The sequence below is a fragment of the Siphateles boraxobius genome, unplaced genomic scaffold (assembly GCF_051911475.1).
Source record: "Siphateles boraxobius isolate OS27281-9 unplaced genomic scaffold, OSU_SipBor_1 26, whole genome shotgun sequence".
Taxonomy (NCBI): Eukaryota; Metazoa; Chordata; class Actinopteri; order Cypriniformes; family Leuciscidae; genus Siphateles; species Siphateles boraxobius.
This window is the reverse complement of record NW_027508876.1, coordinates 25494214-25515854: the sequence shown is the minus strand read 5'-3', so window position 1 is coordinate 25515854 and position 21641 is coordinate 25494214. Positions and strand designations below refer to the sequence as shown.

Below are 21641 nucleotides of genomic sequence, written 5' to 3'. Positions count from 1 at the left end.
CTGGCCGAGGGAAAGATCAATTGTTCACTTCGGTTGATTAAACAGGGCTGTTTGCCTGGAGACAAACCTGTGCCTTGTTGTTTCTCTCGTAAGCTATTGTGCATTCAAAATGTGTCGCATTCACACGTTTCGCATTCATGCTGTGTGACCAGGTTGTGCGTGTGTTTGTGCATATGTGCATTTGAGGGCACAACCTTGAATCTGATTGGGCCGTTGCATTACCTTCAAGGCTGTGATCACGCTGGGCGGATAGCTCAGCCCCACCATGTTGGAGGTCCGTCGGTACATCCTGTCAGAAAGAGATAACACACTTCTGTCAATGTGTGAGAGCTTCTGGGAAGTGAAAAAAGGGGAAAATCCCTTGTTTCACTCCAGATGGCCTTTAACATTAATATTTTAGGAGCATGCCGTGCTGGAAAATAACACAAGATAGGAAATGCACAGCAGGGTCACAGGTCAGTCCAGATCAATCGATCCAGCCAGTCAGTCCCTGTTTAAAATGTATCAGCTCTGGATCAGTTCTTGGAAAGTATAAAGGGTTTAAATTGGTTTACTTTATACTGGTAGCCTTGGAAAACCTCATACAAACCTTTCTACAAATATCCCAGCTTGCACTGCGTGTACAATGCTGCGAAATCGCGGCTTCTCCTCCGACCGTCTTAACATCAGCCCCATCTGACGTGTGAAAGTTGATGCCAACCAATCACGCACTTCTGAGGGAACCGAGTCAGACTGGATGTCACTGAGCTCATCTTCTGTATCCACCAACCGCCTGCAGAAACACACACACACACACACACACACACACACACACAAATATAAGACATGATTGCTGTCTGAAGACACTAAATGGGTAAGTCATGTCACTTCCGATCACGTCAGATGAAATTTCAGCCAAAACGCCTGTGAGCAAAAGTGATGGATAAAAATATACAATTCTCCTTCAAAGACAAAGAAACTAACATATCTGATCACCTAAAAACAACTTACAGTACATATGGAAGGCCATTTCTACCATGTTAAAAAAAATCATGATTTGGTAAATGACAGCTATGATATAAAAAGTAATAATTATAAGATAAAATGCATATTATTACATTGACTCATAATTATGACACGAAGTCAAATTTATGACAAAAGTCATAGTTATAGTAATAACTTCAACTTTATTATAATTATGAGTCATGTAATAATTTAGTTTTTGTCATAATTGCACTTTTTTATCTCATAAATGTGACTTAGTATTTCATAATTTTGACCTCAATTGTCAGGGTTATGTCATGTTTGATCTGTGTTTGAGTTTTACTATGTTTTTGAGTCAGTGAGTTGATCATTAGAACCCATTAGTCAGATTCATGACTGAATCATTTAAACTGGCTTTGTGAACAGAATCAATATGTTCAATGAAAAGAAAAAAAGAAAGAAAAAAAGATTAAAGAAAAAAAGATTAAAAAATTCGGCCATTGCCAATTCTCTCATAAACATACCAAGAAGAGGGTGGATGTCGAGACTTTCTGCTAATAATTACTTTAATTGTGGTTTGTTCCTCTCACAATGTTATATATGGGAAACTTTTATGGTGTTTTAAATCCTTTGTGAAGTCTGAAAGCCCCATTCATTGCAATTGCCTAGAAATCAACAACAACAAAAACATGTACATCCTGCAAGATGTTCCTTTTGTGTTTCATGGAAAAAAGGCAAACAGGTTTGGAAAAACAAGAGGTTGAGTGAATAATAGAATTTTGTCTTTAATTTGATGCATGGCACATTTCCTTCTCAGATGGTGGCCAAAATTTCAATTTCTGTCTAAACAACTGAACTAAACACATTAAATACTAGAACACTCATTGCAGAGAGAATACAGCATTACAGAATCAACATAGGGGTTTAAGAGCAGCTTTAGGGATTAAACAATCTAACACACTCTAGGAATGACATATACCTCTGATACCTGATATCTGACCCCAAATGTGATGATTTAACATGTGAGGATATTCACAATGTGTGTGTCAGAGTTGTGCTTACCTCGTCTCTTCAATATAGACAGACTCCAAAACGGATGCAGCATATTCTAGGTTTTTCTTCAGGTCCACAACAGAAGCTTCACCTCTCTCCAACTGTTTCACCAAACATCTCAGCCTGAAAAAATAAATAAATAATTTGATTAGGAAAAAAATTATATTTGGATTTTATGGGCCTTTGGTCTTTACATAATAAATAAAATAAAATAAAATGTAGATTCAATCCAAGTCTTGATGTAGATCGGATTAAAAGTTTTAGTGTGCTCAATGGGTTTATTGGTGTCATCAGCTTTTTGAAGTTTGAGGCAAGTTTTAAAAGTCAGTTTAAGCCCAAACTGTGAACATACTGTGGTTGGTTTGTGGCTACCGAATGCATTTTAGACAAAAAAGAACAGATTCATCCATCATCTTTATTGCTAAAGATGATAAAAGAGCTCTTTATTGTTGACAGTCTCCAGATTCTTTTCACTGCTCCGAAATAAACTGATGTGAATAAGCTGAAAGTGTTCAGCTGTTATCTAAACCAACTGAAAGTGTATTATAATAAAGATATACCGTGAAACACCTGCTTTGTCTTAGTTGAAAGTCCCCATGCTAAATGAAAGTTATTTAGGCAAACATATTTTATACTTTTTAAGCAGCATTTTTTTCTCTGGATTCCCACTGCTCAAAAAATAAGCAGCATGAAGTACGCTAGCTACATGGCTGTAATTCAGTGAACAGTATGCATCGCTGTTTTGTTTATGAGCCACGTAAAGCATCTCTGAAGTGATCTTCAGTCATGTGGACAAAGGGCCACATCAAAAGGCCAACAGTGATGTCCCAGGTGTGAGCAGCAGAGACATTTTTCTGTATGGGTCTGGGTGTTTGCATGAATGGAGAACACAGGAAACAATTTGACCCAATTCCCATCCCAAATGACTGGACCACGCGAGCCTGAGCAGCATGCAGTGATGAAGCAGGGTGAAATCATGCAGTTAATCCACTGTCCACTTAAATTCATAGTTCTGTTCAATCATGTGCTTTTCTAGTGCAGCAGCAGGATTCTGCAATCGGAATCTGCTGATTAACTTTTGACAGGATGCTGTTCATATTTTTGGACATGGTACCATGAAAATTCCATAGTATTCCTCAGAGTTCCATGTAAATAGTATGCGATATCAATATGCACATGTATCAGTACTATAATATATATATATATATATATATATATATATATATATATATATATATATATATATAAAACAAGGTACTATGACAATATGATTGTATAATATAATACACCGAAATTCATATACTATTGTATTTAGGCTACACAATACATACATCTACTGTAAATGTCCCCTCTACGCATGGTAATACCATGGTACAGGTCAAAAAATCATGTTAAAAACAAACCAAAAAAGCCAACATTGCAGTACAATGGTACATGGTAATTACATTGTAATTATATGGTAGTATCATGCAACATGTCTAAAAATCATGTTAAAAACTAGTTTTAAAAAAATGGCAACATTGTAGCATAATGGCACTTTTTGTGAACATAGGATTTTAATACAATCACAAATAAAAATAACAAATACCATTGTTAATTCCATACTGGTAGTAATGAATACTGACTCAACCAGTTGATATCTGAAAAACTAAAAGCACTTAATTTGTTTTTTACTTTTTTATTTTAATATTGATTATTACTTTGAAGAAGTGTTTATTTAAGTGATAAAAAAAAAGATAAAAAAAATCAGTTCTGATACGATAATAAAAATGGAATAATAATAAAAATTAACAAATATTTATATAGGTTGGTTTGGGAGTATAGCTTAAGTTATGTCCATTTCTACCAAAAAATGGCAACTTGTGACTTTCCTCTCAATGGTCTCCTGTCTTCTCTCTTCAAGTGGTTGGCAGCTGTGTTATTTGAATGAAGTGCTCTCGTTCAACTGAAAAGCGTGACGTCGGAAACAGGGTCGAGGACATGCTGTTTGAACAATGTTATCAAAACAGACGAGGCAGAGCAGAAACACATTCCCCTGGTTCCCCAAGGAATCCCCTGCTTCAGAAAAACACGCAATCGATGCACCAATTCAATGCCATCCCATTAGAGGATTAGTACTTCCTAGAATCTGTCTGGAGCAGAAATGATAAGAGCAAAAATTCTTTAAGCGTGCACGTCCGCTCGGACAAGACTGCACAATGTATGACCTTTCTATACAGAGAAAGAGCCAGATTAGATGCATATGATTAAACCATTAGACCACAGGATCAGATTTAGTAAGCATGTTTCAAATGAAGGACTGCATCAGAATTATGGGCTATAGGAATAGAGGAACGTAAATGTGTTTTAGCCCTGATTTCTTAGCTCTGTAATGTCTGCGAACGGGATACGCTGAAAATTAAATGCATCAACATGTTGCAATTTCCTTGAGCTGAATACTACAGGGAAATTGACTTTTAATGTCCATCAGACAGGTGTCAACAGGGAACTGCTTTTATTGATTGTGTGATTTTGTTCTTAAAACTGCATGTGTTGTTGATAAGGATGGATTATGATGTCAGCACGCAAACTAGCACAACGTTGTCTACAGCATAATTTGCGTTTACTATAATAGTACGACGGCTAACATCATGCAAAATTTGCAATTGTACTAATACACAACTAAACCTGCATACAGCAGATTTTGACTGTATTATATTTAATTATAAATGTAATAAATGCAAATGTCCGTACTTTAAACAGGGTATGCTTGTTGTTTGTCTATACAACGTATTTTCTAAAAACTGAGAACAGGAGTTCTATCTCATGAGATTTGGGCCATTTCACTCAGATTCAAATTTTACAATCTACTTTGGAGTAATGAACATTGTGGGCCCAAAACTGTGCAAATATATGAATAAAGATTTCTAGCAAGGCAAGCTTGAATACATGAGTCGTTGTGTTCCAAAATGTGTCAGAGTAAAAAGTGACTTTGAACGTGGCATGGTTGTTGGTGCCAGACGGGCTGGTCTGAGTATTTCAGAAACTGCTGATCTACTGGAATTTTCACACACAACCATCTCAAACTGGTTTCTTGAACATGACAATAAGTTCACTATACTCAAATGGTCTCCAAAGTCACCAGGTCTCAATCCAATAGAGCACTTTTGGGATGTGGTGGAACGGGAGATTCGCATCATGGATGTGCAGTCGATAAATCTGCAGCAACTGTGTGATGCTATCATGTCAAGTCAAGTCACCTTTATTTACATAGCGCGTTATACAATACAGATTGTTTCAAAGAAGCTTAACCGGGATAAACAGAAAAATAACATTTCAATGATGCAAACAAAATTCAATTCTGCAATAAAGCAGCTTTGCAAAGAAAAGAGTGACTCAATGACTCTGTAGAGTACATAATATGATATAAGTTCAAAGTCATCATGTCAATATGGACCAAAGTCTCAGTTGAATGTCTATGCCACAAAGTGGGTCCAACCCGGTAGTAGCAAGGTGTACCTAATAAAGTGGCCGGTGAGTATATTAAGTACATTGTTATGTACAACAGGACTGTGTGCATGCAATGCGTTGGCCAAGCATTCGTGACTGCATTTGCATATTTGCATTTGCACAGAGTATGTGTGTTTGGCCAAAGGCGAACTCTGTATGCAAATATAATTCTATTAAGTGCTCATTCACTGTTATATTTTGTCTGACAGACTTACAGATTCTGTTGTACAAACAGACCAGCAGTGAAATCCCACACTAGGCTTCCTGTTCGTTAGTGGCTTCTAATGAGCATGTGTGCCGATGACTCATCGTGAATGTTTGACTTCTGATAAACTCTTGCCTAAGGGGTTAAAGACTGCAATCTCTTAAAGAAAGACTTCTATGCACAACTCTATAACTCTATTACAAAAAACTTATGAGCTTCCCATAGACAGCAATTTTCAGCATTCCAAAAAAGTAGGCAACTTTAATGATTTTGCCTCCTAAGATAACTTTTTTGTTTGTGTGTAAATGAGTAAATAATAAATAAATATACTTTTTAATGTATTATTTAGACACATATATATTCAAATATACAATATAAATAATATATTAAACTCTGATCAAATCATACAGTATATATATAAATAGAAATAGATTAGTGTATATTTTTAAATAGTTTATTTAATTTTATCGTTTTTTTCTTGTATATTTACAGACTCGGATGGGAATAACATTGTCTTGTAAGTGCTGAAGTCTGTACAAAGGCTCCAGATGTCAAGGGTGTCACAACCAGATTGTTCAATGGAGTATCTGATACAGCATGAACAGGGAAACGCTATTAAAATGCAGACCTCTGGAGAAACATGACGATGTGTGGGCTTCCTTCCTTTTTTCACCTCTATGACACGGCAAGGTCACTTTTAATCCTTCCATTAATCTTGTCTCCCACCTTTTCCTTTCTCTTTTAAAGTATTACACACACACACACACACACACACACACACACACACACACACACACACACACACACACACACACACACACACACACACACACACACACACACACACACACACACACACACACACACACACACACACACACACACACAAATGAATTAACTCACATTGCCCGCTTTGCCAAAAACCAACACATCCCCTCATCCTTCCACCCTCCCCCACACAAAGAGATCTCCATCTTTCTCTCTCCACAAAAGGTCAGTGGACGGTCTATTTTAAGGTTAGTCATTGAAGATATGAGCCATTATCAAACTTTACTGACTTCTAGAAAATACACAAAAGCTGCTGAATGTCTGAGGACACAAGATTTAGTCAAGACGTCCAAGTCTTGCTTGAGTTTTATGTATCATTGAACTGGCAGACGTTTCCTTCTTGAAATAGACACTCATATCTAAGCAAATACGAATTCTATTTAGGAAGTAACTTTGATTCACAATTAATTCAAAAAGAGTTTGACGTTATCATATTGCAAACAGAAATAACGAACAAAGTAAGCCTAATTTAACATCAAAAAAATTATATCGGAGGAAAAATGAAAAATAAATGGAGGACAAATGTAAATAGAAAAGATTTGATAAAATGAAGGATGAAATTTAAATAGAAGATTTTTTTTTTTACTAGTATTTCATTATTTAATACACACACACAAATTGTTGTGCTTTGTTGTCATATGATAATTACTCATTACAGCGAGATGGTCTTTCTGCTGGGCCTTAGGCCTGTCGCACCTCCAACGGTGCCTTTTGTGGACTATGCATGGCAGAGGCGTCCTTTTCTCTGAGGCAGGCTTAAACCTGACTGCATACCACAATGCCATTGTCATATGATAAAAATAATCTAAAACACAATTTCTCAAAAATCTCTGTGAATTTAAATTTCTGCTACAATGCTGTGCATTTGTTTTTTTGAGAGTGTGACTGTGTAAAGTTGTCTTGCACAGAACAGCACTGCTGCATGATGTTGTTGATGTACAGTAATGAGGTTATATGGTAATGCATATTGATGTGAGTTTTGTCTCACGGGGGACTGAATGAATGTGTTTGTGCTGAGTGGACTGTTTACTGTAACCTTGACGGAGCTGGTGAGCTCAAACTCTATGATGCTGAGCATCACGTGACTCTCTCGAGTTCCGGCACCGCTGAGGTTGCTGTGGTGATTTGCGATGCGTCAGTCGACTGGCACATGTAGCATTGAAACATATGTGGCTTCCACAGGGGGGCCCAAATGCCTTCCTTCCGCATAGTAGGGGACTGGACCACAAGGATATGCTGGTAATCAGGTCATAAACAATCAGTGCCTAAATCTAGAACCGGATGTGGTTTGAGAAAGGAAGACGGGTCAGCACCCCAATTTCCCATTAGTTCTTTAATTCCGACTCACAACTAGAGGCACACAGGGACAAATACTCAACTGGGCCCAAGGCACCAGAAACCGCTTGGATTAAGAAAAATGACATAATATTCTCCAGTGACTCCACCTTAACCTCCAAAGATCAAACCGACAAAATAAACATTAAACCTGTTTGGTCTCAGATTTCAACAGCTAACACAATGTATTTATTTCCAGCTACTTTGATGGGAAGAGAGGGGAATGGGATTAGGAAATGTTAAATGCCAGATTCAAATAGGTGCTTTTTGCATAATCTCAATGTCTATTAAGAATAAAATAAAAACATTTAAGTCATATTTTAACCAAAAATCAAAAGAAAAACCTACAAATGTTTGAAAGAAAAAAAATTATTGTAATTTTGGTTAAAAAAAATGATGAGCTAAGCACTTCTTAAATTCACCTTTCTGTAAAAAAAACCCTAAATTATTTAGTGTAGTTATTGAAAATAATCCTGTCCAAAGACAATGAATTAAAATTATTGTTAAAATTAAAATCAGCTAATCAAATACAAACATGATAACACTTTAACTAATGAAGAAAATGACACTTCTCTGAGAAAAATCAAAATAATGGCGATAGTTCACCCAAAAATGACAATTTTGTCAACATTTACTCATCCTCAATTTGTTTCAAACCTGAGTTTCTTTGTTCTATTAAACACAAATCCAGATATTTTAAAGAATGTTGGTGTCACGGGCTGGTTGAGGTGAACACTGAAACAGCGACAACGACAGACACGGACAGACTGAACAGAAGCAAACTAAATACAAGCACTAATCAAACATAACAAGGTGAAGACAGGTGACACTGATGAAGATAACGATGAACAGTCTGGTAAGTGAGGGAGTGAGTTCAGGTGTGGAGACAAGGAGGATTCTGGGGAGTGTAGTGCAGACTAAGACAGACAGGTGCAGACGAAGACTGTGACAGAACGCCCCCCTTCAAACAGGCATGACCTCGCGCCGTAGAATATCAATGGGGTGGGGGGGTGGACGCCCTGGAGGCTGACGAGGGCGTGGCGGATCTGGAGCCGGAAGCCTCCAGGGCGGAACAGGACCTGCAGGTTGCCAGGGCGGAGCAGGACCTGCAGGGGGCCAGGGCGGAGCAGGACCTGCAGGGGGCCAGGGCGGAGCAGGACCCTTCGGGCGGCCACGGCGGTGAGGACCCTTCGTGCGGCCACGGCGGTGAGGACCCTTCGTGCGGCCACGGCGGTGAGGACCCTTTGGGCGGCCGTGGCCTCTTGGGCGCCCACGGCGAGGGCCTACTGCCCCCCCCCCCCCCAAAAAAAAACTTGGGGTGAGTGACAGTCTCTGAAAAGGACGGACTCAGCAGTGAAGAGGACTCTGGACTGGTCGGCGCCAGCGGTGAAAAAGCCTCTGGGCTGGACGGAACCAGCGGCGAAGGGGTCTCTGGGCTGGACGGGGTCAGCGGCGAAGGGGTCTCTGGGCTGGACGGGGTCAGCGGCGAAGGGGTCTCTGGGCTGGACGGGGTCAGCGGCGAAGGGCTCTCTGGGCTGGACGGGGTCAGCGGCGAAGGGGTCTCTGGGCTGCGCAGGATCAACGGGCTCTGGCGCAGGATCAACGGGCTCTGGCGCAGGATCAACGGGCTCTGGCGCAGGATCAACGGGCTCTGGCGCAGGATCAACGGGCTCTGGCGCAGGATCAACGGGCTCTGGCGCAGGATCAACGGGCTCTGGCGCAGGATCAACGGGCTCTGGCGCAGGATCAACGGGCTCTGGCGCAGGATCAACGGGCTCTGGCGCAGGATCAACGGGCTCTGGCGCAGGATCAACGGGCTCTGGCGCAGGATCAACGGGCTCTGGCGCAGGATCAACGGGCTCTGGCGCAGGATCAACGGGCTCTGGCGCAGGATCAACGGGCTCTGGCGCAGGATCAACGGGCTCTGGCGCAGGATCAACGGGCTCTGGCGCAGGATCAACGGGCTCTGGCGCAGGATCAACGGGCTCTGGCGCAGGATCAACGGGCTCTGGCGCAGGATCAACGGGCTCTGGCGCAGGATCAACGGGCTCTGGCGCAGGATCAACGGGCTCTGGCGCAGGATCAACGGGCTCTGGCGCAGGATCAACGGGCTCTGGCGCAGGATCAACGGGCTCTGGCGCAGGATCAACGGGCTCTGGCGCAGGATCAACGGGCTCTGGCGCAGGATCAACGGGCTCTGGCGCAGGATCAACGGGCTCTGGCGCAGGATCAACGGGCTCTGGCGCAGGATCAACGGGCTCTTCTTCTACCGGACCGTCAGTGAAGGAAGAATTGCAGCTGGCCAATACCCACTCCACATAGTCCACGAAGTTCCCTCGAGGCCCATCTCCGGGCAGGCGTGCTTTGATCTTAGCATTTAGGCCTGCCCGGAAGAACACACAGAGTCTGGTGTCGTCATAATGTACAAATGGTACCAAGTTCAAATACCTCTGTGTGTGGGCCTTGAGGGAGTGATCCTCCTGGGTTAGGAGTAGGATTTGTACTGCTGCAAATTCCATAACTTCTTCCTTTGGGTCGGTCGTTCTGTCACGGGCTGGTTGAGGTGAACACTGAAACAGGATCGTAGTTGGAGCAGTCTTTATTAATAAACTCATAACACGACGAAGAACAGAGAAAACAGGTACACAACCACGCATATAGCTATAGCGACCGACCAGGACAGACTGAACAGAAGCAAACTAAATACAAGCACTAATCAAACATAACAAGGTGAAGACAGGTGACACTGATGAAGATAACGATGAACAGTCTGGTAAGTGAGGGAGTGAGTACAGGTGTGGAGACAAGGAGGATTCTGGGGAGTGTAGTGCAGACTAAGACAGACAGGTGCAAACGAAGACTGTGACAGTTGGTAGCCAAACAGTTGACAGCAGCCATTGACTTCCATAGTAGGGAAAAAATACTATGGAAGTCAATGGCTGCTGTCAACTGTTTGGTTACCAACATTATTTAAAATATCTGGATTTGTGTTTAATAGAACAAATAAACTCATACAGGTTTGAAACAACTTGAGGATGAGTATGATAACAACATTTTTGGGTGAACTATCCCTTTAAATGTCTTAGTTTCAGAAACATGCCCATGCACTTCTCTAATCTCAGTAGTGATAAATCTTTGCTCACCAGACCAGAGATGGATCTGAACCTGTCAGCAACAGGTTCAGTGTGTTAAGCCTTTTAAAAACCAAAGCACAGTGGCGGATGAAGCAAGAAAAACGATGTTGGGCCGATCTTCTCAAACTCATCGGGTTTAAACCTGTCTGTGAAGCACAACACTGTAAAAGCTTTATAAACCCTTTAAGCAGGTTGGGAGAGAGCAGACTAAGTGTGCCATAATCCCCTTTAATGGTTCTCTAATTGGATTCTGGCAGAATTACTTATGTGCAAATACAGGATTGAAATGATGTCAGTGGCTCCAATTGCTACCGCAAACTGAACTTTGACAGATGTGGAAACCAGTGACCAAAAAACTGAATGGATGTAATCTTGCATGTCTATTTTAAAAGAAGAAGAGCCATCATTTTGAAAAATTGTAAAATAATTTTTTAAAGTCACACAAATTAATGTGTGCAAACCAGGATATTTAATGAGGCGATTTTTTTTTTACTCATTACAACTAATGTTTCCTAATGTGTACAGTCACAGTCAAAGGACATCTGTTGCACTGTATTAACCAAAAGCAGGAGGGTTAGACCAACCTTCACATCACTAAAACACAGTCAGGGAGATAATAAACGAGTTAATGGAGCGGAAACGAGATTAGACAAAGAAGAAAAGCAAAGAGAGAACAATGAAGTACTTTAGAAGAAAATAAACAAAAGACTCCTACAAGACTGACTTTAAACATGTCTACAATTCAAATCATGCCATTAATACACAATAGTATTATGTTATTAATATTCATGTAAACACCACGCTCGAATTCATCAGTCGAAATGAATTTAAACAGAAGGTGTACATGTAAACGCAGCTAATGTTTGAGAGCGAATCAAACAAGAAGTAAGACTTCAATTACTGATGGTGAGTCCTCGTTTCAGGCAGTCCAGAATCGGAAAACAATTTACATTCACAAACAGCTATATTACACACTACACTTTAAATAATTTGTTACTTCTTCTGTGTCCTTTTGATAATCTCTCATCGTCCTGTCTGTGCCATACAGAGCATGTACAGAGTGATTACTAAACTCTGGACATGATGTAAACCTAAGGTTTAGTGTAGCAGGCCTGAAAATTACTGATACAAAAGAGTAACACACACATAAGCAAGATTTGCAATGTCACGCCCTGGAATATTAGTATGAGCATGTGCTGGAAGGTATGATTGCTGCACTTTTACATGGATTTTTTTCTCCACCAAGCAAAAATCATAAATCTGAGATTAACTTGGAAAATGAAAGTAATCACTGATTTCAATCATGTCTATAGAACTTTAAAGGGATAGTTCTTCCAAAAAAATTTAATTCTGTCATAATTTACTCAACCTCATGTTTTTATAAAACTGTATGACCTTCTTGATTGCTTGCATTGTCGAATTTTAATTTTAATCACCCAACTGCTATACATGATACGGCATGACAATATAAACATCAACATCATGAATTTATGTTAAGCTGCTTTGAAACAATGTGTATTGAGACTTTCTTCTTTGGAACTTATTTTTCAAAAAGTATCAGTGTTTTTGTCCTTTCAATGAATGTCAATTTAGGTCCAATGTTGTTTGGATCCCATCATTCTTCACAATATCTAAAGTTGTGTTCAACAGAAGAAAAATGACATTGGGGTGAGAAAATGATAACCGAATTAAAATGTTAGGGTTATCTATCTTTTTAATTCTTTGGTTCAGGGGTTAGTTCGAATTGCTAACCCAAAGTATAAGCAGTAATAATTGTTATGCTTGCCTTAGCCAACACCACTAATTACTGTAAACATTATTAATGGTCCTTTTTGTGGTCAGGTCTGTAATGGATTTGTTTGTAACAGTCACACAGACACACACACACACACACACACACACACACACACACACACACACACACACACACACACACACACACACACACACACACACACACACACACACACACACACACACACACACACACACGTTAATGGTTATTGCAATAATTAAAGAATTCCGTTTGTCAGATTTACTCCATCTGTCAGAAATCATTTTCACACTGTTTTAATAACACTTAATGCCCTGTGTCTATAAAACAGATGAATGCATAGGTGATATGAATAGGTGATATGAATGCATAAGGTGAGTAATAAAAAGACTTGAATGCTTTTTGTGTGCAAGCTGTTTATCAGTTTGGAAATGCAAGTGGGATGTCAGCTTTACACATTCAATATAAATATAATTGAAATAAAAAAAACTGCAAATGTGTGCAAAGAATTATGGGTATAAAGGTTATAAAAAGGGTATTTTCACAGTGATGCCATTATAGAATAACCATTTTTGGTTCCCCAAAGAACCTTTCAGTGAACAGTTCTTAAAATAATTTTTTTATTTTTTTTATTTGAATTTTATTTTTGTGAATAACATTTGAATTAATCTAAAGAAAATATTTTTTTTCCACAATAAAGAACCAGAACAATTCCATGGATTTTAAATGTTCTTTATGGAAGCACTTATGCCAATAAAGAACCTTTATTTTTAAGAGTGTGAAAAATGATCAACAGAAGAGGAGAATTTGAGAGAAAATGAGATAAGAACCAATGAAATACCTCTAACTGTGAACTTGCTGATGGGGTTTGCCTCGATTAAACCAGAAAACATAGAGAGGGAGATTATGGTTTGTAATTGCGTGACTCTCCGAGAGGATCAGAGAGGGAAAGTCCATTGCCATTCAGCACCATTACACACCACTACATCTTAAAACTGTGACACATCATAATCAAATAAAGTATTAAATTTTTTGGAAATTATTTATTCAATTACAACTACAACTTCAAATATTTCAGTGAAGTTACTTGTGAATATTTCAATTAAGTTTTGTTTCCCCTTAGGCAAAATCGTATACTTCAAACATTGCATGCACCAGTCACGAATAGTAGGGCTGTAAATAATAGACTGAATAAAAACAAAATACTTATTTGAGTCCTTCTTTTGAATCATTTAAAACTATAAACCCATACTTTATGCCGACCCATTCAGAGCTTTTAAATGGGAGTTTATAACGGACGAGTCTATGATATTAATTTTGAACAATCCCTTACAATTTTACACAATAAATGGAATTTAAAGTTTAAACTTTTAGTTCAGTTGTGCCGACTTAACTCTGTAATTGTCACGATGCTGCATGAGGCAAGGTCAAAAGAGTTCACGTCACATGTGTAAGCCTAGGTCGCTAGGGGGTTTGGGTTTGCCAAACTTTCAACATTACTACTGGGCTGCCAATTGTAGAGCCTTAACTTACTGGCAGGACCCGCACCCCGACAGTCCCTCAACTGAGATCCCTTCATGGCTTATGATTGAGCAAGGTACCTCAAATTCGTCACTCTCCTCATTACTTTTTGCTGTCCCAGCGACATTTAAAGCCACAGTAGGATCCCATTTTATGATTAATAATTCTCTTAGGATATGGCTTCAGATTGGTAAGGCATTTAAATTGCCAAATACCTCCCTTCTTGCTCCTGTCTGTCATAACCATGCCTTTAAACCTTCACTATTAGACCCAGTGTTCACAGGTTGGGCTAGAAAAGGAATCCTTACCTTGAGATATTTATATACAGACAATAATTTTGCCACATTCACTCAACTAACAGAGAAATATGACCTTCCTGCTTCACGTTTCTTTAGATACCTACAAATTAGAAATTATGTTCGTTCCGCTGTGCCAAATTTTGAAATATTGTCAGCCGATAGTGAATTACATAAATTGCTTACTTGCGTTCCCAACACTCCAAAGTTAGTTACAAAATTTGTTGACTTCTTCACAAGTAAGTTAAGATTTTTCCACTATTCATCTGAAAAACATTTGGGAAGAGGAACTAGAGGTTCAGCTCTCTGAGGAGGACTGGGAAAAATGTCTTAAAAATATATACACCTGTTCTATTAATGCCAGGCACCAACCTATTCAGTATAAAGTGTTGCACAGATTACATTACTCAAGGGTTAAACTTAACTCTTTCTATCCTACTATCTCCCCTCTCTGCAATAAGTGTGAGTTTGCAGAGGGCTCTCTTGGTCATCTTTTCTGGGCATGCCCAAAACTGGGTGAATTCTGGTCAGAAGTTTTTCAGTTTCTTTCTGAAGCTTATGCTTGTGAGCTTCCCTTGGATCCTGCGACTGCAATTCTTGGCTGGTCGGCCTCTTTGTTGCGCCTTAATAATGCTAGTACCCGACTGCCTATACAGTATGGTTTGATGATTGCCAAAAAATCTATACTCTGCATGTGGAAGAAAAATTCGAAGTCACTATTCAAGTTTTGGTTGTCAGAACTTTCTTCCACTTTGCACGTGGAAAGACTCAGATATATTATTTCTGGAAATATAGAGAAATTTAAAGCCTCTTGGAGGCCTCTTTTCAATCTCTTGTTAAAAATCAACAATGAAGCAATTTAAAATGTTTTTCTATTCATTTTTTTAAATTGTTTTTTTATTAGGATTTTATTGTTATTTCCATTGACCTCTGTCTTTAATGTAAAGATACCTATGTATATCTCATGTGGTCAAGTTGTACAGTCTCACCTGGTTTATAATGTCTCACTAGGCAAACATCTGTTTTGACCTTCCTTGCCTGTGCCTGATGATGTGGTTTTCTGCACATTTGAATCTAACTGAAGGAGTTTTTTGTTTTTGTTTGGTTCTGGCCTGTGATTGTATTGTCTATTTGTCTGAAAACCTACAACAAATATAATTTAATAAAAAAAAAATAAAAAAAAAGATTTCACGTAGGCAAGCAAATCCAAATAATAGCGGTTTATTCCAGAAGACGAAGGGAACACACACACATCAGGGTGATACAAACAATACCGGGCAACAGACAGAGCACAAGCAGGAACTAAATACACAGAGATAATTAACAAATGACTAACAGCTGTGATGAAGGTGATTGGTGTCCATGGTGACTGATCAGTGGCGGGAAACACAGACAGGGAAACACATGTGAGGAGTGAAACTGTAACATAACGCCCCCTCGCGGTAGGCGCTCCCTCGCGCCGTAACAGAAGAATAGAGGGAGGGATGGAGGGGGTCTAGAAGGTGGGTGAGGCCACAGTCAAGGAGCCAGGGGATGGCGAAGGGATGGTGAAGGGATGGCTAAGGGTAGGCAACGTAGGCAGAGGAAGCTGGAGGAGGTTCGGGCGGAGACAGGGAGGAGACAGAACTGAAGGGTCCAGGGTGGTGCAGATCGTGGTGAGAGCCAGGGAAGGGCCTTGGGCAGGGGCGTGATGGAAGGTGCCCAGGCCACAGCCAGAGTGGCTCCCCACGGCGGCGTCGACGGAGGGAGGAGCCATGGAGGAATAGTGAAGAGGGCCGCCATGGGGGTGATCGGAGGCGACGCAGCGAGGATGGAGCCCACCGCACAGTTGATGGGCCGAGGTAGTGGAGAGATGGTGAAGATCCTGGTGACCGCGACGGAGCCGTGGCGACGACCTCCCGAGAGTGAGGTGGGGATCAGGAGGTCTGAGGGTGAGTTGGAGCGACCGAGGGCGGAGGTGGAGCCAGAGGAAGGGCGGAGCAAGCCGTAGCAGAAGGGGTGGAGAACCACAGAGCAGCGGACGGTTCGCAAGTCCGCAGCGGAGGTGAAGCGATGTCTGACCTCTGTGGAGCCGACGTGCCGAGGCCGAGATCGAATGGCCGATGGTTCATGCCGAGGTCGGGGGTAGAAGGAGCACTGGTTCGGGAGCCAGGGCGACAGGTCGAGGCAGAGTGTAGCGTACAGAGGCTGCAGGCGGAGCTTTGGGCTCTTCAGGAGAAGATGGCTCCCGACAGGTCCGCGGTGGTACCCTGCTACTGAGAGGCAGAGGTGGTATCAAGGGACTGAAGGGTGACAGAGATGACTGGTTGGTACAGATGGCTGGATACTGGGGAAGAGACTGAAGTCCAATGCAGAAACCCCCCAAAAAATATAGTGTTTGGGATACCTTGGAGAGGTGGTGGGAGAAGGAGGTTGGGCGGGGCTAACGGGACAGGCAGATGAATGACAGGATCGGGATTGACAAGTTTGGGCAACAAAACAGGGGCTAGACAAAACTCCTCTCCAAACTCAAAATCAAAAGATGTACCAGCCAAAGACGCACTCTCAGTAGCGGAGGGGTGGGCGGGGCTCACTTCCGAACCCTCGAAGTCCACCAGTACTCCCTCGGCGATGGATGGCTCGGCCGGCTCACACACCTGGTCAGACGCGCGTTGGTCGGGCTCCATGGCGATGTGATCCTCTGTCGCTCTTATGGGCGCGGGCTCATTCATCGCCGCGGTCCCCGTCGCGCTACCTGCGGTGGGCTCAGGTCGACAGTCCTCGCCGTCGGGGTGGTTCTGGCTGGGCACTGGATGGGGAGTGGGGCTGGCGGCATCCTCAACAGTGAACGAAGATCTGCAGGACACCAGCACCCACTCCAAATATGACGCGAAGCTCCCTCGAGGAACCTCCCCGGAGAACTGTGCACGTGTGGCAGCGTTGAGTCCGACTCGAGAGGTGGTCTGATGGGCGAGATCCAAAAACACTTCCAAGTGTTCCTCGAGGGAGCGTTCTCCCTGCTCAAGGCACATCTTACTGCCGGGAAGTCCATGGTGAATGCAGGGGTAAAAACGGAACAAAAGCACTGAACACAAAAACAGGGGAAAAAAAGAAAATACACAAACGCATTCTTAGTTTGGTCTGGTATTCTGTCACAATGCTGCGTGGGGCAAGTTCAAAAGATTTAACGTAGGCAAGCAAATCCAAATAATAGCGGTTTATTCCAGAAGACGAAGGGAACACGCACACATCAGGGTGATACAAACAATACCGGACAACAGACAGAGCACAAGCAAGAACTAAATACACAGAGATAATTAACAAATGACTAACAGCTGTGATGAAGGTGATTGGTGTCCATGGTGACTGATCAGTGGCGGGAAACACAGACAGAGAAACACATGTGAGGAGTGAAACTGTGACAGTAATAGCATATAACATTGTTTAACTGTTTTTATAATAATAGCATATTAATATTTTTTGTAATGTATCAAGTTAGAAGCTTTTCTGTATGTTTTACAACATTAGCTAAGAGAATTTCTTTAATATATATGCAAAATGAGCATTGCACCTGAAATACAGTATATCTAAATGAAACTGAAATCGAACCAAACTAATGATAATAATAATTTAATCAAATCAAATGATACTGAATCGAATCAAGGGTTTGTGAATTAGATTCAAATAAAATCTGGAGATGCACCCAAATTAATCAGAATCAAATTAATATCAAATCAAGTCAAATCAAAATCAAAATCAGATAAAACACACACACACACACACACACACACACACACACACACACACACACACACACACACACACACACACACACACACACACGCACGCACACGCACACGCACACACACACACACACACACACACACACACGTTTGTTTTTGTGATTTGTGAGGACATTCCATAGGCGTAATGGTTTTTATACTGGACAAACTGTATATTCTATCCCCTTACACTGCCCCTATCCCTAAACCTACCCATCACAGGAGACATTCTGCATTTTTACATTTTTAATAAAACACTGCTTAGTATGTTTCTAAAGCCATTTGTAATATGAGGACTCATGAAATGTCCTCATATTTCACGTTCAAGTTGTAATACCAGTGTAATACCCATGTCATTATACACATTTGTGTCCTCACAAATCACAAAAACAAACACACACACACACACAAAAGCCCTACTGAATTGAATCGAATAGAATCTGGAAATGTATCCAAATGAATCAAAATCAAAATATGGATGAGTACTTATTGGGATGTTTCATGAAATATGAAAGCTGTGATTTAACTTAAAAATGATTTGACTTGGGCTTTATTAAATTTAAGCAAGTGGTGAAATCTGCGAACAGCTGTGATGAAAAACAGTGGGATGGAAAGAGATTTTTGAGCTGGCACTCACAAAAAAGGAGCGACTTGGGCTGATTTGAAGTGACCATCTGTGGCATAATGAAAATCGTGTTTGCAACTTCGAGTCTCGTCACGAAACAGCATTTATCCACGCAGCCACAGGCGTACACATTGCGCTGGCAGATTTGAAATAAAGTGCAGCTTGTTTACGGAGCGACTACTAAGCACCAAACCGGGACACAATATCTCACAAATGTATTACTGCGGTATGAAGGTCAGTCAAAGCTTCAGGTTACAGGTCATATGCTGAGTTTAATTGCCTTCCTAAACTAAACAGAGAGAGGGCAGATGGAAAAAAAGATAGATAGATGGGGAAAGGGAAAGAAATTCATTAAATATTCAACTCCTATTTTGTTCAGTAACACTTCAGTGGAGACGTTAGATTGATAATTGGTAAAGATTCAACCGACACTCAACTGTCACTCAACCCTAACAATCCCATTTATCCTGAACCCCACCCCACACACACACACACACCCACACCCCTCGCATTTTACTCTCTGGTGAAGGTCACTGATACACAAAAGTACACAATCACTCACGTTTGCGAGCGCACGTACACACTTCGTCGCACATTCTCTGAATAATGCCGCATTGAAATTTGACACACAATAGTGCATAATCTGTTTATTTAACTGATTTGATTAATTGCACATTCCACATGCTATAACTATTCAGGTTCACTAAGACAGCTTTGAAATACGACCTGGGCTTGACTGTCCTGTGTGTTATATATAGCCGTGCGCTACGTGGTACAGGACAAATAGGGTTCCATTGACTATGGATCTATAACCTTGCTGTATGACCTGGTCGCCCACACCACATCCCCACAAACCAAGCAAAAACTAGCCTTACTGATGGATATCACAGTAAATGATTCTGTTTAAATACTAAACCAAGTATTCGATGTAATTCATTAAAATTCATCTTCTTTGCTTTCGTTCAGGATTAATGACTGTGGGTAATCTGAGGTTGAAGATTTGCAGCACTAGCAGAGATAAAATACAGCTTTAATGATCTTTCCACATCTGAGAGTAAACCATCAGATGATTACAGCACAGAAATCACACGTAAATAATGTTTCTTTGCAGTAAATGAGAAAGAAACAGCCCAAACTTCAATGCTAGTGATTATGCTAAGTACTTTTTTTTAACTAATCAATAATTTTATCCAGCAAGGATGCATAAAATTGATAATAGGGATAGTAAAAACATTTATAAATTACCCCAAAATTTATATTCTTTTAAAACTTTTATTCGAGAAAGAATCCTGCAAACTGTATCACAGTTGTTTCACAGTTTCCACAAAATATATAAAGCAGCAGACATTTTCAACATCACAATAATAAGAAATGTTCCTTGTGCAGCAAATCTTAGAATCATTTCTGAAGGATCATGTGATGTGACACCGAAAACTGGATTAATGATGCTGAAAAAATGATTCAGCCAATGATAACTTTATTTCAATCTTTCCTCATTCACCTAGATACGGGTACTAAGCTATTATCAAAATCGCTGCCAAGTGTGCTGACATGCCTTAAAGAGACTTTGGCTACATGTCTAGATTCAGACAGATGATGGGGTTGCTCAGAGTTCATGAAAAAGCCCTGGCACAGCTGGACTGCGATGAGCTACTGGCAGAAGTTTCTGATAATCGGTCCAGTCTGGGACAAAGAGCCCTGATCCTCTGTGGAGACACATGCAGCGGTGGCTTATGGGTAGCGTAGCCAATGATGCTAACAGTGGGTGAAAAGTTTAATGGCCATAACAACACACCATTTACTGCCCGTCATCACTAATTAAGACCAGAGAGGCTGGTGTGGAATTGGCCAGGATGGGGAAACTCTAAATACAGCTGCTGTTGTCTGTTGAGCAGCTGGGCAGACAGAAACCGCTTGACTCTGTTGTGTCTGTTCTGTCCAGGTCACTAATACCCCTTTTCCACCAACAAGAACCGGGTGCTTGTTCAGAGCCAGAGCCAAAGCTGGTTCAGAGTGGGTTCGACTGACGAGCTTAATAAGAACCGATTTGCCTTTCCACCGGCTAGAGAGCCACAACAGAGCCAGATCTTACGTCACTGTATACGTCTCATGTTGCCCAGCAACGCTAGTGCGGTAGCGCCAAACAGTACGCCAGGCTTGTTCGAGATGCATCGGCTTCTCGCAGATCGATCTCCGCATGACATCAAAGCACTGCGATAGCGATCTAAAAGCACAAGGAGTCGTATGTTCTCCAAACACTCCCGCAGCTCCGATCGGTCCGCGCCGCTCCGATGCATCTCGAACAAGCCATCAACAATAACGGACGTTGCAATACTATGGATGCTCATGGGTTTACAAAATACATCGGAGTCCAACGCGTTTGTGCAGCTCGCCGTAACTTACATAGACGGATATTTATAATCGAGCTGCTATTAGCTCGACTAGCTGCTATTTAAAACTTGGCGGTCACAAGTTTCTATTCGTCTTGTTGGTCACGGTAACCCCGCCCCCAGCCCCTGACGCAAGTGGTTCTTACTTGGCTCTGTTCTAGACCAGCAATGATTTGGTGCTACTTAAGAACCACTTTTCCTGGTTCGGAGCTGGTGCTTTGCGTGTGGAAAACCAAAGAACCGAATTGAAACTAGGCTCTGGCTCCG

The 21641-nt window shown here is 41.2% G+C and overlaps 1 protein-coding gene across 11 annotated transcripts in view; it reads right to left on the bottom strand.

Annotated features, from left to right (window-relative positions):
• The window catches only part of pde1ca (phosphodiesterase 1C, calmodulin-dependent a), a 79914-nt gene that overhangs the window by 20802 nt on the left and 37471 nt on the right, over positions 1-21641 (bottom strand). For all 11 annotated transcript variants that reach the window (XR_013207332.1, XM_077245150.1, XM_077245141.1 and 8 more), the window contains 3 exons: positions 2026-2139; positions 590-772; positions 223-289 (listed from right to left, as the gene is read on the bottom strand). Coding sequence is in view for 10 of the 11 variants with exons in the window: in XM_077245150.1 (XP_077101265.1) it covers positions 223-289; positions 590-772; positions 2026-2139 (364 nt within the window). In the remaining variant the exon portion in view is untranslated. The remainder of the gene's footprint in view (positions 1-222; positions 290-589; positions 773-2025; positions 2140-21641) is intronic.